Source organism: Bactrocera oleae, chromosome 2, assembly GCF_042242935.1.
Source record: "Bactrocera oleae isolate idBacOlea1 chromosome 2, idBacOlea1, whole genome shotgun sequence".
Classification (NCBI taxonomy): domain Eukaryota; kingdom Metazoa; phylum Arthropoda; class Insecta; order Diptera; family Tephritidae; genus Bactrocera; species Bactrocera oleae.
This window is the reverse complement of record NC_091536.1, coordinates 56289933-56304386: the sequence shown is the minus strand read 5'-3', so window position 1 is coordinate 56304386 and position 14454 is coordinate 56289933. Positions and strand designations below refer to the sequence as shown.

Here is a 14454-nt window from a genome sequence, read left to right as displayed (position 1 = left end):
AAAACAACTCGAAACCGGTCAGCCGCAGCAAAGGGGTCGACTGCAAGTTAAGCAGCACCTACTCATCTCTTTAAATTCGATTTGGATTTTGATGCTTAGAGCATGTGCGCCAAACGTTCATTGCTTATAAATACATATCCATGTGTGTATACTACTGCGTTCACACAAGCAAAGAGAGTTCAGCAACTCAAATCGAGTTTTTCTGTCATTCCTTTTCATAAAATTTTTACTTAGAGTGTGTTGCATATTTCATTTGTATGATGGGGAGATGGTCTCACATTTTGCTTGCAATGAATTACCAAGAATGTGGTAGAACAATATGCATAATACCCGCTTAATAGTTTCAAAAAAACACTTAAGTCGGGAATTCCCTAATCCACTAGAATGTATTGAATACCCGCTACTAATATTTTCAAGGCCAAATTTATAACAGGAATTTCCTAATCTTTAAGTATCAAAAATTCATAATTTCTTTACTTCATATTTTTGTCTATTGATTATAAAACATCCTTGAATTAATTACAATTCTTGTTTTAAATATAATGATATCGAACTACATCCTTTGCGGTTAAAAGAAATAAATATGAAAGCATCTTAATATTTTATGAAAATATAAAAAGTAAAGTTTTTCATTTTTATTAGAATTCTTTTATATATACTCTTATTTTATTACTTCTAATACCGCTATATGTTATTAAAAATTTAAATTGAATATTTTTGAACATCTTAATTTTATCCTTATTAAAAATATTTGTATTATTCTATGCATACATATTTGCATAATACGTACAAAAAATAGATAACAGAATTCAAATTTCTCAACGAATGAAATATATTTATTTGAAACCGAGCGCTCTTGCAACCATTCAAAGGAATTGAAAGTGAAAAGGAATGCTGAAAAGGGTAGCAGCGAGCCACAATAAATCGGTTTGGGATACAAAAGAGTCTGTGTGTGAACTGGCACTATTCTGCAATTTGCAATTTTTTTGCTTTTCTTCTGGTTTTGCTCATATTTGCAGCGCTGAGTTGTAGATGAGCGTATTTCCTATACCAGCGGCTATTAAATTCCTACACGTTGTAGTTAAACTGCATTTTATCAACCTTTTCTTTTGTACAATTGCTTTACGACCAGTTTTTATTTATGAATGCACCTTCAAATGTGCATATGTATGTACGTTTGTATATACTTTTGTTAGCAAAGTAACTAGGTTTCGTGTTGGACAAGGCTGAAGAAAAATGTCAAAGTTTGTTTGCAATCAAATTAATGTTTTAAGTACCTGGGAAAATTTTCGTTAATCAATTATCCAGCGTTCCCCAAACTTGTCTTTATGGTATACATAAGCCTACAACCGTACAAAAAATTGTTTTATATAGGATAGTTCTTAGAAGAAAATGGAAAATTAACAAATTTATTCTAATTCATGATTTCATTTATTTTCAATTTATTTAAAAACAAAAAATATTGACGGACGTCAAGCTTTTGCTTAAGTTTAAGAGCAAGATTTGTAATGAAGCAAAGTTCAAATAATGCTTATAAATCTCTAAACAATAAATAAAAACCAAAAAATCGATTATGTACTTTGATAACCTCTCAACTCTTTGTATAATATTGTGCAATTTTTAATAAGCAAAGATAACATAGACACCGCAATTTCTGTCATACAGTATAGTGTAATATAGGGTAAAATAAGCAATAATAACAATAATAAGTGTTATTGTATGGTATACATATGCATCCCATCTATATTTGTCTTTGTATAAGTGAAGAATCTAGTTAGTTTGTTGAATTACAATATTTTAAATTATAAATAATTCGAAATTCTTTATTGTAGCTTTATGTTGCTTACAAATCTGTACTATTTACACCATAATAATCGATTCTTTATTATTATAAACTTTTTAACAACAATAACACACTTATTATTCAATAGGAAAGTAGTTCAACGCTTTTTCACTATTTCTTTACAAGCGATGCCGCATATAATAGTCAATGACTGTTGAAAAGGCAGCGAATCCGGCAGCACCCACAATACTTGCCTTAACGCCGGCACGCAGACCAATCAGACCCCCCGTAACAGCGCCCGCATAGGTACCGTTACGCCAATCAGTAACACCTCGATACTATTTAAAGAAGAGTAATTTTAAATAATTATTTAAATATGATATACGATTTTAACTCACACTTTCGATTGTGCACTCTACACCTGAGAACACCATGCCAATCATGGCAAAATTCTTGGCGTAACCGTGTGTTGTTTTGCGCATATCTCGTAAAATCTCACGCGCTGTTTGTTTCTTTTCATGCAATAATGGGTCTGTGAGGCTGGGGTTAACCGAGGCGCTAAATAAACCAATAGCGGCGCCCAAACCATAACCTTTAAACCAAAATAAGAACCAGCTATTAGCTAATTATATTAGTAATGTAAATAGTGCTATTCATACCCATTACGCAGGCAGTTATAGACTTGAAGGCGCAGCTTTCTACCGTCTTTTCAATCATTTTCTCTTCATTCGTTTTTATTTGTATTGGACCATTACTCGAGGGGACCACTATATTTTCACGGTATCTATGTTTGAAAATTAAGTAAATTATAACAGAATCAGTGAAATAAAAGATCTTGCAACTATACCTATATAGGTTCCCAACAAAATGCTGTGCCATTTCATCCATTTGAACATTCTCAAAAAATACACGCTTATCTTCTTTTTGTGCCGCGGGTATGTTTTCCATTTTTTTATTTAAAATTTTAATAGAAAAACAATTATTTGCAATAAAAATATAAATTGTACTAGGTGGTTTTTTGTTTTGTTGGCCATGCGCGGCTTACGAAATGCACTGTCAGCTGTTTCCTCGCAGCTGTTAAAATGACAACCACCCTACACGTGAGTGAGCAATCATTTTGGTTTCACGCATGTATAACTTTTCTTTCAATATGTTTGGTGAAAATTGTCACGAGAACTGAAGCAGTATATTTTAAATATGTAATCGTTTATATTTTATAAAGTTAGGACATTTAAAAGTATTGATGATTTAGTTGAATATATATATTTTTTATATTTTATTTAAACGTTGTTTTATCACATATTACAATACAATTAATTGTTATTTATTACCCTACAAAAGTAAAATAATTTAACTGATTTCGAAAAAATTATAAAATATAGATCCACTTTTCTTCATACACATGTATATCGGGATAACGTTTACAATATTATGAAATTTGTGGTTTAAAATCTAGACTGGTTGCATTGGGTTGAACCCAATTGAATTTTAAAACGAAAAAATGGTTAATTAAACGCATAGAGCAATAGAAGTATTACACACAAAGCTATAACTGCACCTAAAATAAGTGAATCTCTCTTCTTCTTTATATTGATCCTTTGTATGAGACTGAAATGAAGGATTATACATGATATACTCTTCTTTTTGAATATTTAAAAAATATATGAATGCTTACCTGGAAATCAAAGGAAATCTATTGGATATGTCATTAAACCGAGTCTGCAATCGTTTGAATGCCTGTCTCTGTGAAAGTAAGTGTTCCCGAGTTTCAATAGCAATGTTTATTTGATCATTGACCATGTTACTTGAACTATAATGAAATTAAAAAAATTTATATATATACTTCATGACTGAACTTTGTTTTATAAATTAATCACTAACCTATTTAAATGAGTAGTTTCTTTCAAATACAAATCGCGTCTACTTAATCCAGAAATAGTTGGACTGTTTGTGGCTAACCCGGAGCCACGTAGTAATTCTTCACGCTCTATGCGGGTTGTGTGATTTGCGCAAATTTTATTGAATTCTTGCTTATATCCATGCAGGATTTCACGATGACGCTGGAGTGTATGGATAGCAGCCGCACCTGTTGCAGGAAGCTCTGACATTGTTTCGTTCAACGACGTAAGCTATAATATAATTAGCTTTAGATATTAGACACAATATTTCAATGTTTTCATTTTACCTTGTCTAGCATTTGTGAAATTTCCTCCGAGAGAGAATCGAAGACATGCTCGCCTAATAGTGGTGATGTGTCGGTTGATGAACTGCTATGAAGGGATGTGCTGGTGCCTGCACCAATTTTGCTAAATGCAACTAATTTCAGGTCGATTTCATTCTCTAGATGTCTTGCTTGTTTGCGAAGCGCTACAATAATTGAAATATATATCTATAAAGTTAGACTTTAGTCTTTGCCAAGCATAATCACTAACCATCATAATTAGAAACTCCCATTTTTATACAAATACTTTACAAAAAGTTGTAACTGTATGCACCATCAAACACGTAAAATTAAACGAACTAACTAACAAAGAAGAATAAACATTGACAATTTCCTATTTATTTCTTCTTCTCTTCTTCTTAAAAATCAGGCGCTCACGATAAAAGGTACCGAATACTTTTGTAAGAAAGTCACTGCCCCCCATGTGCTCCTCTTACCTTGAAAAAAAATAACGTTAGACCAATACCAGAGAATGTTAAAAAATAGAGAAGGCAAAATTGCAAATGTTAAAAAGTACTAAATTGAGGTTTTTACATGAAAGAACATCGAAAAATACAACTTCGAATCTTTTGAAATACACCACGCAATGATCGAAACGGAGAAAACGCTAGACACAAGAATGTTCTTACATGAATTATGCGCTTGCTGATTTACATTTGCATATTACCAAAATATCAAGACTTTTGTAATTTTGAATACACCTTTGAATTATATAAGAGGATTATCGGTTAAAGCCCCAGAGTTTACAATAAAATGGGTAATTAATAGATAAATTCTTCAACTCATATTTGCGCGTTGCATAAATAATATCTAATAGGCAAAAGATAACAATAAAACAATGGCTAAGCGGCCGCGATTCCAGTTTTGCGGTGGCTCAGGTCGTAAGCGTGAAGGAGTTAAGCCATTCCGAATACAAACGCTTACGATGGAATCCTGTATATCATAAATCTTAATTCTTATTTTGAATTTATATTATTATTTGACATTTTACCTGATCTCAATGCAATTACTTAAATAGCATATTTTTCTTCCTGAGATAATTAAAATATTTCAGGAAAATATGTTCAGGTTAATTAACACAAACAATGACTTTTGTCTTTGCTTACGATGGAATCCTGTATATCATAAATCTTAATTCTTATTTTGAATTTATATTATTATTTGACATTTTACCTGATCTCAATGCAATTACTTAAATAGCATATTTTTCTTCCTGAGATAATTAAAATATTTCAGGAAAATATGTTCAGGTTAATTAACACAAACAATGACTTTTGTCTACACTTTTTGCTTTTTGCGAGAAGCAAGTTGAACGATCACAAGCAAGGAGGGGTTAGGGCGCACTGCCACATAATTATTTCAGATAGTTTTTATTAATCGTATTTATTTTAAAAACGGTTATAAGTATGAATTTATGTGTATTTATATTTTTACGTTTATTATTATTATATTACAAAAAAAAAGTCATAAATGCATCAGTATTTTTCAATACTCATTAAGCAACATATTAATATATTATGAACCTTCACTTTACACGCCCCTGTGTATGGTGGCAAGCCAACGAAAAAACGACGAGTTCGCGCGGACATTGTGTTGTTGAAAAAAACCAAATGACGATTTTGTCGACAAACATACACACACATACGAGCTCGCATACATATTGACCGAATTACATTCATTTACATTCCCTGATACAACCTACGGGACGTCTTGTTGTTGTTATCTGTACAAGTTTATTATAAAAATTCAATCTTCTTTAAAGCAGTAAAATACAAGGCTTAAATATTAGATGACATCAAAATTAATAACTATAGCTTTCCATGCATTCAAAAACATACATACTTAGGTATAGAAAAAGTAGTTTATGGTAGTTTTTAGCTTCCACAAAAACTTTAAAATTCTATTAGAAACAGGTGTTGAATTATGTCAATATTACACATTATCTTGAAAAACAAACATTCCAGTATTGTTGGATTCAAGAAATATAATCTTGAATATGCATTAAAAAACATTTAATGGAATTGGTTTTTATGTATATAAAATATGAAAATTAAAATAACTACTTAGTTTAACTAAAATGAGTATAACTATAAGTAAAACTGAAGATGACACTAAATACGTATCACGTTTTTTTTTAGAAAGCAACCATTTATTTATGCATGTATATTTTCCTATCCTTAAAAGAATACACAAAACTTTTGCTTAAAAATCCAAAAGAGAGAATTTTGGTTTACTTTATATTAAGTAACGTTCCTTGTACACTTAAACCCGTAGTTAAGGCTACCACACATATTAAAATTTCTTACGTACCAATATATTATATTATATATACTATGTAACCCATCCTTATTACTACCCTTCTATTATTGTCTATTATTCACACCATCCCCATTATTCATCGAATTTTCCATATTTTTAACAATGACATAGTTGGTTATATGATTTATGGCTTCATCCTGTAGGCGATCGGGCCAGCGTCTCATATATGACTTAATGAAATCTCCGAAAGTATCCACTTTGTCCGGAGTAGCCTTGTGATTATCGACGATATTTTTTACAATGTCTACGAATTTGTCATAATCCTCGGAAGGTTTTTTCATTTTGTTATTGTAATTTGGCACAACTCCGTTGGTGTTTGTGTTGTTATTAGGTGCTGAGTTAAGTTGGGCTGAAGCGGCGGCAACAGCTGCAGCCGCTGCTGTGGTAGCCATAAAGTTAACATCGTTGTTTTGATTGGGTGGAGGTTGAGTGTGATCCATAAAATGTCTGTGCATTCCATATTCAGATCTTTAATAAAGAAAATAAATATTAGATGCAAATAATCAGTATATTCAAACATACTTATAAAATCCTTCGGAATTATTACTATTGAATTCTTGTTGAGACATTTGATTCTTCCAAACGGGAGACTCTGAAGCCGAAGGTAAAGTGCTTGGATTAGATGCCGGTGTCATAATGCGTTTATCACTGTTAGTTTAAAAATATTTTTTCAGTAAAGATATATTACATTTTCAGGATCATAAACTTATACCCTGCTTGTCCGGCCAGACTTTTGAAAACATCATCCACTTGCGAATAGAATTTCCACGTGCTTATAATACCAGTGGTCTCGAAAGTTTTCTGCTCTTGTCTGCGAATACAAGGTAAAAAAAGATGTCTATAATAAAAGTACCTTGTATTAACTATATTTTTCACTTACCTGTAACGTTGAGTCAAATTGTTAACTTTAAAATGTACTTCCAGTGCTGATACAGGTACACCCAAAGCGGTCAACTGTTTTGCCATAGCCACATATAAATGGCCATTGCGTTTTATCGTGCGCAGCTCATAGGCGCAAACTTTCCACAATTTTATTAATTCTAAAACTCCATTATCCTCCCATTGTCGGCGCTTTTTATTGAATTTTTCATACTTAAAAGTGAAGAATGATGTATGAATAGATTTTCGGCTTATGCAATTTTAGGGCAACAATTTATACTTACAGGCATTTCACATGGGTCTCAGAAAGAGCAAATGGTATTCTTGAAGAACCTTCGGTAGGCGGCTTATTTATTCAAATTTTAATATCTGAAAATAAAAAACGATAAATGAATAATTAAATTTAAATTAGTAGTTTTCATTTACAATTATTACAATACAACGGCTGAACCGAAACTATAATACCTTTCACAAATACAAAATATTCTCCTTACAAGAAGTTGATTTTGATAACTCAGTTTGTATGTCGGTTATATGTTATAGTAGTCAGACTGAGCTTCGGAGATTGTGCCGTTGCCTGGAACAATAATTCGAGCTAAATTTCAGGAAAAGATATCTCTTAAAATAAATAAAGTTTTCCATACAAGGATATGATTTGGATCGTTCTGTTTGTATGGAAACTACATGTATGTATATGCTTTAGTCGTCCGATATCGGCAGTTCCGACTTAGAAGCTCCTTGACGAGAAAAGGACGTGTACTAAATTTTAGATCGATATTTCAAAAACTGGGAGAAGTTTCCTTAAGTAGGCGGCAATGGTATATTTGACTCAGCTCGTCATTTTAATCATTTATATATATAAAATTCAAGCATGCATAGTTTATTGTGCACTACTTTTACCCAAAAGCTACTTGCGACGGATGTTGTTGTCGGATCGTCAACACTTGTTTTGATAACAAAGTTAGAGTGCAACATTGCGCGCGCAAGTCAACTTTTGAGGTGTATCCATGCAACAAGATGTCGGTGAGCAAAACAAAACAGAAAATTGCTTAATTATGAATTTAAAAAAAGTGGATAATGACGACATTTCAAATGTCAATTTGTTCACCAACAGCTAATGAAGTATTAAAACTTAATAATAGGTACACACACACAATGACAAACAAACCACTAAACTGAAAGTATGCATTGGGATTAGCATTTCATATCAATTTGTACACATAACTTTAGATTTTTTCTATTTCCCTTCCGATTTCATACACATCACATTATTTGTAATCGCTAAATTAAGTCGCTGATAAATGCACTGGCGTTAAAATAGACAAAAAATACTATGATCTTCAATTTCTCTCCCGCTCGATGCATTGCAATATACAATAATAATCGTTTTTTCACTCTCTGGGCTAGCGCAAACTGCGAAACATTAGGAAAGAGTGGAACAACAAGAACATCATCAACATTTTAGTTGCAATACCGGAGAACATACAATAACTATTTATGTTCTCTGGCAATACTCAGCAAATAACGAAATACACAATTGGAAATTCTTTCGAGATAATTATAGATCCGGAATGATCATTAAAAATAAACCAAAATAAGTTCCAAATGGCTCTCCCACTAAATACTGTGCACAGTTGGTTACTTAGTTTGCGGTAGTTGCACTAACATACATAGTATGAAATGTCTTTTAACACCTTCATCACAGCGAGAACACTACTGATTGGATTTGTTAAACAAAATTCTTATAAATTGGCACAATGTTAGTTGAATTAGTTTTTATACAATAAATAAAATTGTGAAAGCAACGAAAGGCACACTGTCGTTGGCTGACATCATAGAGCTGTGTGTAATTTATATTAAAGCGGATATTCAAGTATACTAAAACGACATAAGTATGAAGAAGATGCAGATGCGCTCTCTGTGTTACACAGTTTAGACGTGAGATGCCACCGACGACACTTTCGTCTGTTACTACACTTGTCCGCCACTACTGATGTGTTGCCGTATAACCAGAAACAAGATGGGTGCTATTGCAATTTCTGCTTCCCTCTTTTTTTGAATTTTATTTTTTCTTGATTTTAGTTCATCGCAGCCCTCTTTTACCTACACATATTTAGCTCATACATCTGTACATATTGGTACATATGTATATGCATAAGTGTTTTGTAACATTAGTCTCCGTGCTACCACAAATTTTAGTTGATTAACGCAAACGAAATTCTAATTCAACGAACCTAATGAGCATTTCTATACATCGTCCGTTTCACTTTGCCATTCCATATTTCGTTGAAATTCATTATAAGTAGGGCCTTAATTCAATATTTTCATTAACTACACATTTTTCTTCACTCACATTTCTTCTATCCAAATGAGCTCTTTGCTTTTGTATGAATTGCTGTTGCCTGTTCGCACATACGCCGCTAATGATGTTGCAGCTATTTACTTTGTTGTTTTTTGTAGTTCTCATTAACTCTTATACTTGTTATTGGTTATTAGTTAGTGTAAAAACTTAATCAATATGTTATCGTTCGTTGGCGTTTATGGCGGACACCAAATGATGTAATTAATCTAATGACAATTCCCACTCGCTGCCTGTCAACACTGTATGACTTTGACTCTCCGTGCACACAAACATAACGCAACCGAAGCACAGAGACGTTCAATCGGAACTAAACAATCGGTCATGTCGTCGTCGTCGCCACTGCATACGTTGCCGCAGCGCTTTTCTCTGTTACTGCGACGCCAACGTTTAACTACTCTTCTTTCACTTACCTCAAATGACATCATTATTAAGTTTATTGGGGACCATAATTTGTGCGTTAAAGCAACAATTCCATCATTGAACTCAGCTCCCATATAATGGTGTATCTCCCAGCTGCGATGATGAGAAATATAGCACTCGCTCACAAAGATGATGTTCAAACCCGAATTAACTGATGATTTATAATTTGACTGAAATTATGTACTATTATTATTTAATTATTAGTTATCTGTTTTGAACAGACTATACTAAATATTCAACATATATAAATAATAAGATTGTAATATGTGTATCTGACCTTTTTTAATTTTATTTTAAGTTAACAAAGAATCCCAAATCCGAGATTAACTATTTAATTTTTGTTTATATTTCAAAACAATCGTTGCTGTAGTTTTGAAATTCTGAGAAGCACTGATTTTGAAAACGTGAGTTGTGGGTGTAAGATAGGTGTAACAAGAAAGAACGTTAACTTCTGTTGAACCGAAGCTATAATACCCTTCGCAATTACAAATGTTCCTTACAAGAACTTGATTCCGATCGTTCAATTTGTATGGCAGCAATATGATATGGCGATCTGATCTGAACAATTTCTGCAGAGAATACATTGTTGCCTTAAAAAATAACTCGTACCAAATTTCGAGAAGATACCTCAAATAAAAAAGTTTTCCATGCAAGCATTTTATTCCGATCGTTCATTTAATATGGCAGCTATAGTCATCCGATCTATACAATTTCTTCGGAAATTGCATTATTGCCTTGAATCATTCACTTCGTCAATTTTTCTCGAAAACAAAAAAAATTTAAAAACTCGCCCCTTCACTTTTTGTGTGAACTGCACTTATTATTGTGTGGATTAGATGCATACTTTATCAAATTGTCCAGTTTTGAATTGAAAAAATGTTCGTAAATGAAGAATAAAGCAATGACCGAATGCCACCGTCGACTGCGTCGTTAGCAAAGGCTCATCATCATTAAGGTTGATTGTATTTTTCATGAATAGAAAAAAAGGAAATTACACTCAATTTCATTGGAGGAATTGCCCGGTTGGAAATCAAAGTTTGGATCAAAATTAAAATAGACTAGTTGTATCAAAATGCTCAGGATATCTTCCTATCCGTCTGTCTGCCGTGGAAACGGACAAAATATTGAGATATCTTAAAGGAACTTACAATAAACATTGCATTGGATCAGACCAAGTTTATAACCGACAAAACGTTAAGTATTATACCTCAATAACTAAATAAGCTAAAATGCTAAGTAAAGTAAAGTAATAGTTTGGATTAGTTAATAGAAATGAGAATGATCATTTTGGTTAGGTCCCGTCCTTTAGCGCTATATACTTGTAATATAAATCTAATACGCTAATAAGCTTTGTCAACTAAACTCGGTAATAATTAATCGCAATATAGAGACTAAAGCTTAACGTCAGAATTGATAACAAAAATAATAATGCAGCTAGTTTACTTATTGATCAGTTTGCGGATTGGACGGTAGACGTGGTCCTGTCTTTTTTAAGAGATTTTTTTTTATTTACAATTTGCACTACATCCATATCACCCAATGTAACAATGAACAAAATCGAACTAACACCACACATGCCTCCGTTTGACTTTCTGCCGTATATAAGTTTAAAGTTTCAAAGAAATTAAGTTGGATGCCAAAAATAGATTAACTCGGAACAAATCTTTATTTACCCTCATATCAATTATCTTTTGCTTACATATTGAGAGTTTATGTAATCAAATGTTAGATTACAACTTAATAAAGCTTTTGACTAATCTCATGTTGAAGGTTTTGAAATTTACTTACAAGTTATTTTATATCTCCTTATTTTCTTTCAGGGTTCACATAGCTTATCTTAGTAACAGTACCAGAAGCTTATTGAATGAAGGCTGTATATTAATAAAATATATATTAATAAAAAATGGAAACGGTTACATAATGCTGAAATATTTATTTATTTAAAAATTACAGCATCGAATATTGCTGGATGATAGCTCACACTTCATGTAATTTATCTTACTTCATATTGCTGCAAAGTCGTTAAGGCGCACTGTCAAATAACACAATATTTTCATACACGAGATGCACTCGAGGATAGGGAAAACACAGTCGAAATTACTAGCAACATCAAAAAACAAACTCCAATGTACACATACATATCTATGTATGGAGGTGTCCAATGTAAGGTAATGCATTAATAGAAAAAAAAACAATAAGACTAACATACACACACTTTAGAGATAAACATACATATAATTGCCGCGTTCTTTGCCGGTCATCATCATTATGTTTTGCTATGGCTCTCTGTTCCATAGCCACTAATGACGTCGACAGCGACGACGACTGTGACGATAGCTAAGGCGACAGCGGCACGATGGAAGCGCTAAAAAGCAAACATGTCAAACTATACGTTTGCAGGTGCGTGTGTTTGTGCAGGCAAAAAAGCTGAGAGGAAAAGGCAAATACTGGAACGAAATTGTCATTAGCACAACGAATATGTAGCAGAATTCATATAATGACTCTGGCTTAGCGGCGTCTATGGTGGTAATTATCGTTAAAACGAGCAACTGCACAACTGTGTTACGATAAGATATTATGATGTACTCAAATCTATATTTAAATATTATATGTAATTGTTCGTGGAGTTGCTGGCACGCTGTTTGCGCGCCAATACGTTCGTAAATGGGCTAACAAACAGGGGATAATGGGGTTTAAGTCCTCAAATCAATGGAACTCACTAATTTGTTAAGAAATATAACAAAATAATAATATCTCTATCACTGATTCCTTAGTGGAATACCGATCTGGTTCCGATGTTATTTGTTCCAAAGTGACGCTTTCTGAGTTAAATATATCAGTCATAGCCTATTCAACAGTTAAGTACCGGTTTGCTGAACTTCGTCATAACCTCCCCAGTACAAATGATGGACCAGGTTAAGGAAGGCCACAAAAAACAATATCGACAGAAATCATCGTGAAAATTTTTGTTATTTGACAACATTGACATCACAAATAATAGCGTAAGTCATACCATTCATGATTTTTTCAAGAGAAGACAACGCTCCGCCTCATCCAGGTGGAAATGCGACCGATAATTGAATCAATTAACTATGAAGCAGTTCTCAATGAACCATATCCACCATAATTGACCCCAGAGACTAAGTCCCAGTCTCCAAAAGTGACTAAATGGAAAGTGATTTTACCCAAGTGGAAAGAAATGCCTATTTAAATGGGAAAGTACCCGAAGGCGTTTTAAAAAAATCGATTTATTTTATTGTTCTAATTATAAACTCTAAGAAAATTATCGCAAATTTTCAAAAGCCTATATTAAAAATTGTACAAAATATGCCACTTGAAAGTGGTCGGCGCCGAGCCGGCCGACCTTTAACTGCAAATTTTAAACGACGTTTTCTCAAAACTATGTTTTTCAAGGAACTATTGAAAAAGTAGTAAATCGATACAATAACTGCTCTAGATAGACTACAGACACAATGAATTTGTAGACCATTTTTAAAGCGAAAATAATTGAAAGCACCTTTTACGCCAATTCCGATGAGTGGTGACGCGACTTACGGGAGCTACCAAAAGTTAATTAAATTTTTATTTTTCATAATGTAAAACATTTTTTTTGAAATCTTTAGACATTGCTCTAAAAATATATGTTTATGAGTCCCGTTTTAAGTTTCACAAAATCAAATCGCACTTTACCTTACACAATCGGACCGGTATCGAAATGTTGGATGACCCTTACAACAAATGCATTACTTTAGTTATAAATGACGTCGAAGAATAAATTTTCTTTTTCCACACTTATGTAAAATAATTACCGCAATACAATTTTCTTTAGCTCCCCATTCCATTGTTAATAAACGAAAGCAAACACTTAACTGATTATTATATATATACTAGCTGATACCCGCCACTTCGTCTGCGTTGTTGCAAATCCTTGAATAATCTCTCCAAAATTCGTGACATTCATATTTAGTCCGTGTCAATTTCAATACAAATGATGCATAATCGTTCGTAAAACTATTACCTATAGCTGAAACCCGCGACTTTGTCCGAGTTAGAACTATCCAATTTTTATGAATAAATTATGATTTAATAGTTTAAATGAACAATTAACGACATGTACTACCTTGTAATAATAAAGAAAAATTTTATGTGTATTTATCAATGGTACGCATTTTGTTTTTTATTATGAATAAATTAAACAATTAAGTATAAGTTAAAACGTGTTTTTTAGAGATACGTATTGTTTTTAAAAAAGTTAAAAAAATGGTTTTTTTATAGCTCATATAATTTTTTTAATTACATAACTTAAATAATCTATACAATTTACAAAATAAAATATAAATTTTTTCACTTTCAATTAAATCTATATGCTATTTAAATAAAAACATAAAAACAATAAAAATAAAAACAAATAGATAGGATATATATATTTATAAACTTATAAAAACTTCAAAAATGATTATAATAAACTTA

The 14454-nt window shown here is 32.3% G+C and overlaps 3 protein-coding genes and 1 long non-coding RNA gene across 14 annotated transcripts; 1 reads left to right on the top strand and 3 right to left on the bottom strand.

Annotated features, from left to right (window-relative positions):
* Positions 1 to 1778: 1778 nt before the first annotated feature.
* LOC106621799 (mitochondrial import inner membrane translocase subunit Tim22) lies at positions 1779 to 2863 on the bottom strand. The gene is made up of 4 exons (XM_014240788.3): positions 2631 to 2863; positions 2443 to 2567; positions 2182 to 2375; positions 1779 to 2121 (listed from the first exon to the last, which is right to left on the bottom strand). Exons 1-4 carry the CDS (start codon positions 2729 to 2731, stop codon positions 1963 to 1965), a joined length of 579 nt encoding a protein of 192 aa, XP_014096263.2. The 5' UTR covers positions 2732 to 2863; the 3' UTR covers positions 1779 to 1962.
* Positions 2864 to 3030: 167 nt separating this feature from the next.
* Gos28 (golgi SNAP receptor complex member Gos28) lies at positions 3031 to 4368 on the bottom strand. Its single transcript, XM_014240787.3, has 5 exons — positions 4216 to 4368; positions 3969 to 4150; positions 3665 to 3912; positions 3459 to 3593; positions 3031 to 3391 (listed from the first exon to the last, which is right to left on the bottom strand). The coding sequence occupies exons 1-5, from the start codon at positions 4235 to 4237 to the stop codon at positions 3289 to 3291; spliced, it is 690 nt and encodes a 229-aa protein (XP_014096262.1). The 5' UTR covers positions 4238 to 4368; the 3' UTR covers positions 3031 to 3288.
* Positions 4369 to 6200: 1832 nt separating this feature from the next.
* Positions 6201 to 9869, bottom strand: LOC106621797 (myb/SANT-like DNA-binding domain-containing protein 1). 11 transcript variants are annotated; one of them, XM_036357796.2, is made up of 7 exons: positions 8371 to 8605; positions 7668 to 7797; positions 7487 to 7571; positions 7204 to 7415; positions 7036 to 7134; positions 6846 to 6971; positions 6201 to 6791 (listed from the first exon to the last, which is right to left on the bottom strand). In XM_036357796.2, the coding sequence occupies exons 3-7, from the start codon at positions 7490 to 7492 to the stop codon at positions 6368 to 6370; spliced, it is 867 nt and encodes a 288-aa protein (XP_036213689.1). In that variant the 5' UTR covers positions 7493 to 7571; positions 7668 to 7797; positions 8371 to 8605; the 3' UTR covers positions 6201 to 6367. The 11 variants fall into 11 exon arrangements, with proteins under 11 accessions (XP_036213689.1, XP_036213690.1, XP_036213697.1 ...); XM_036357797.2 differs by having other exon boundaries at positions 7668 to 7779; XM_036357804.2 differs by having other exon boundaries at positions 8379 to 8605.
* Positions 9870 to 11663: 1794 nt separating this feature from the next.
* LOC118679998 (uncharacterized) lies at positions 11664 to 12800 on the top strand. Its single transcript, XR_004975528.2, has 2 exons — positions 11664 to 12147; positions 12205 to 12800. It is a non-coding gene; the product is annotated as an uncharacterized lncRNA (long non-coding RNA).
* The last annotated feature ends 1654 nt before the right edge of the window (positions 12801 to 14454 follow it).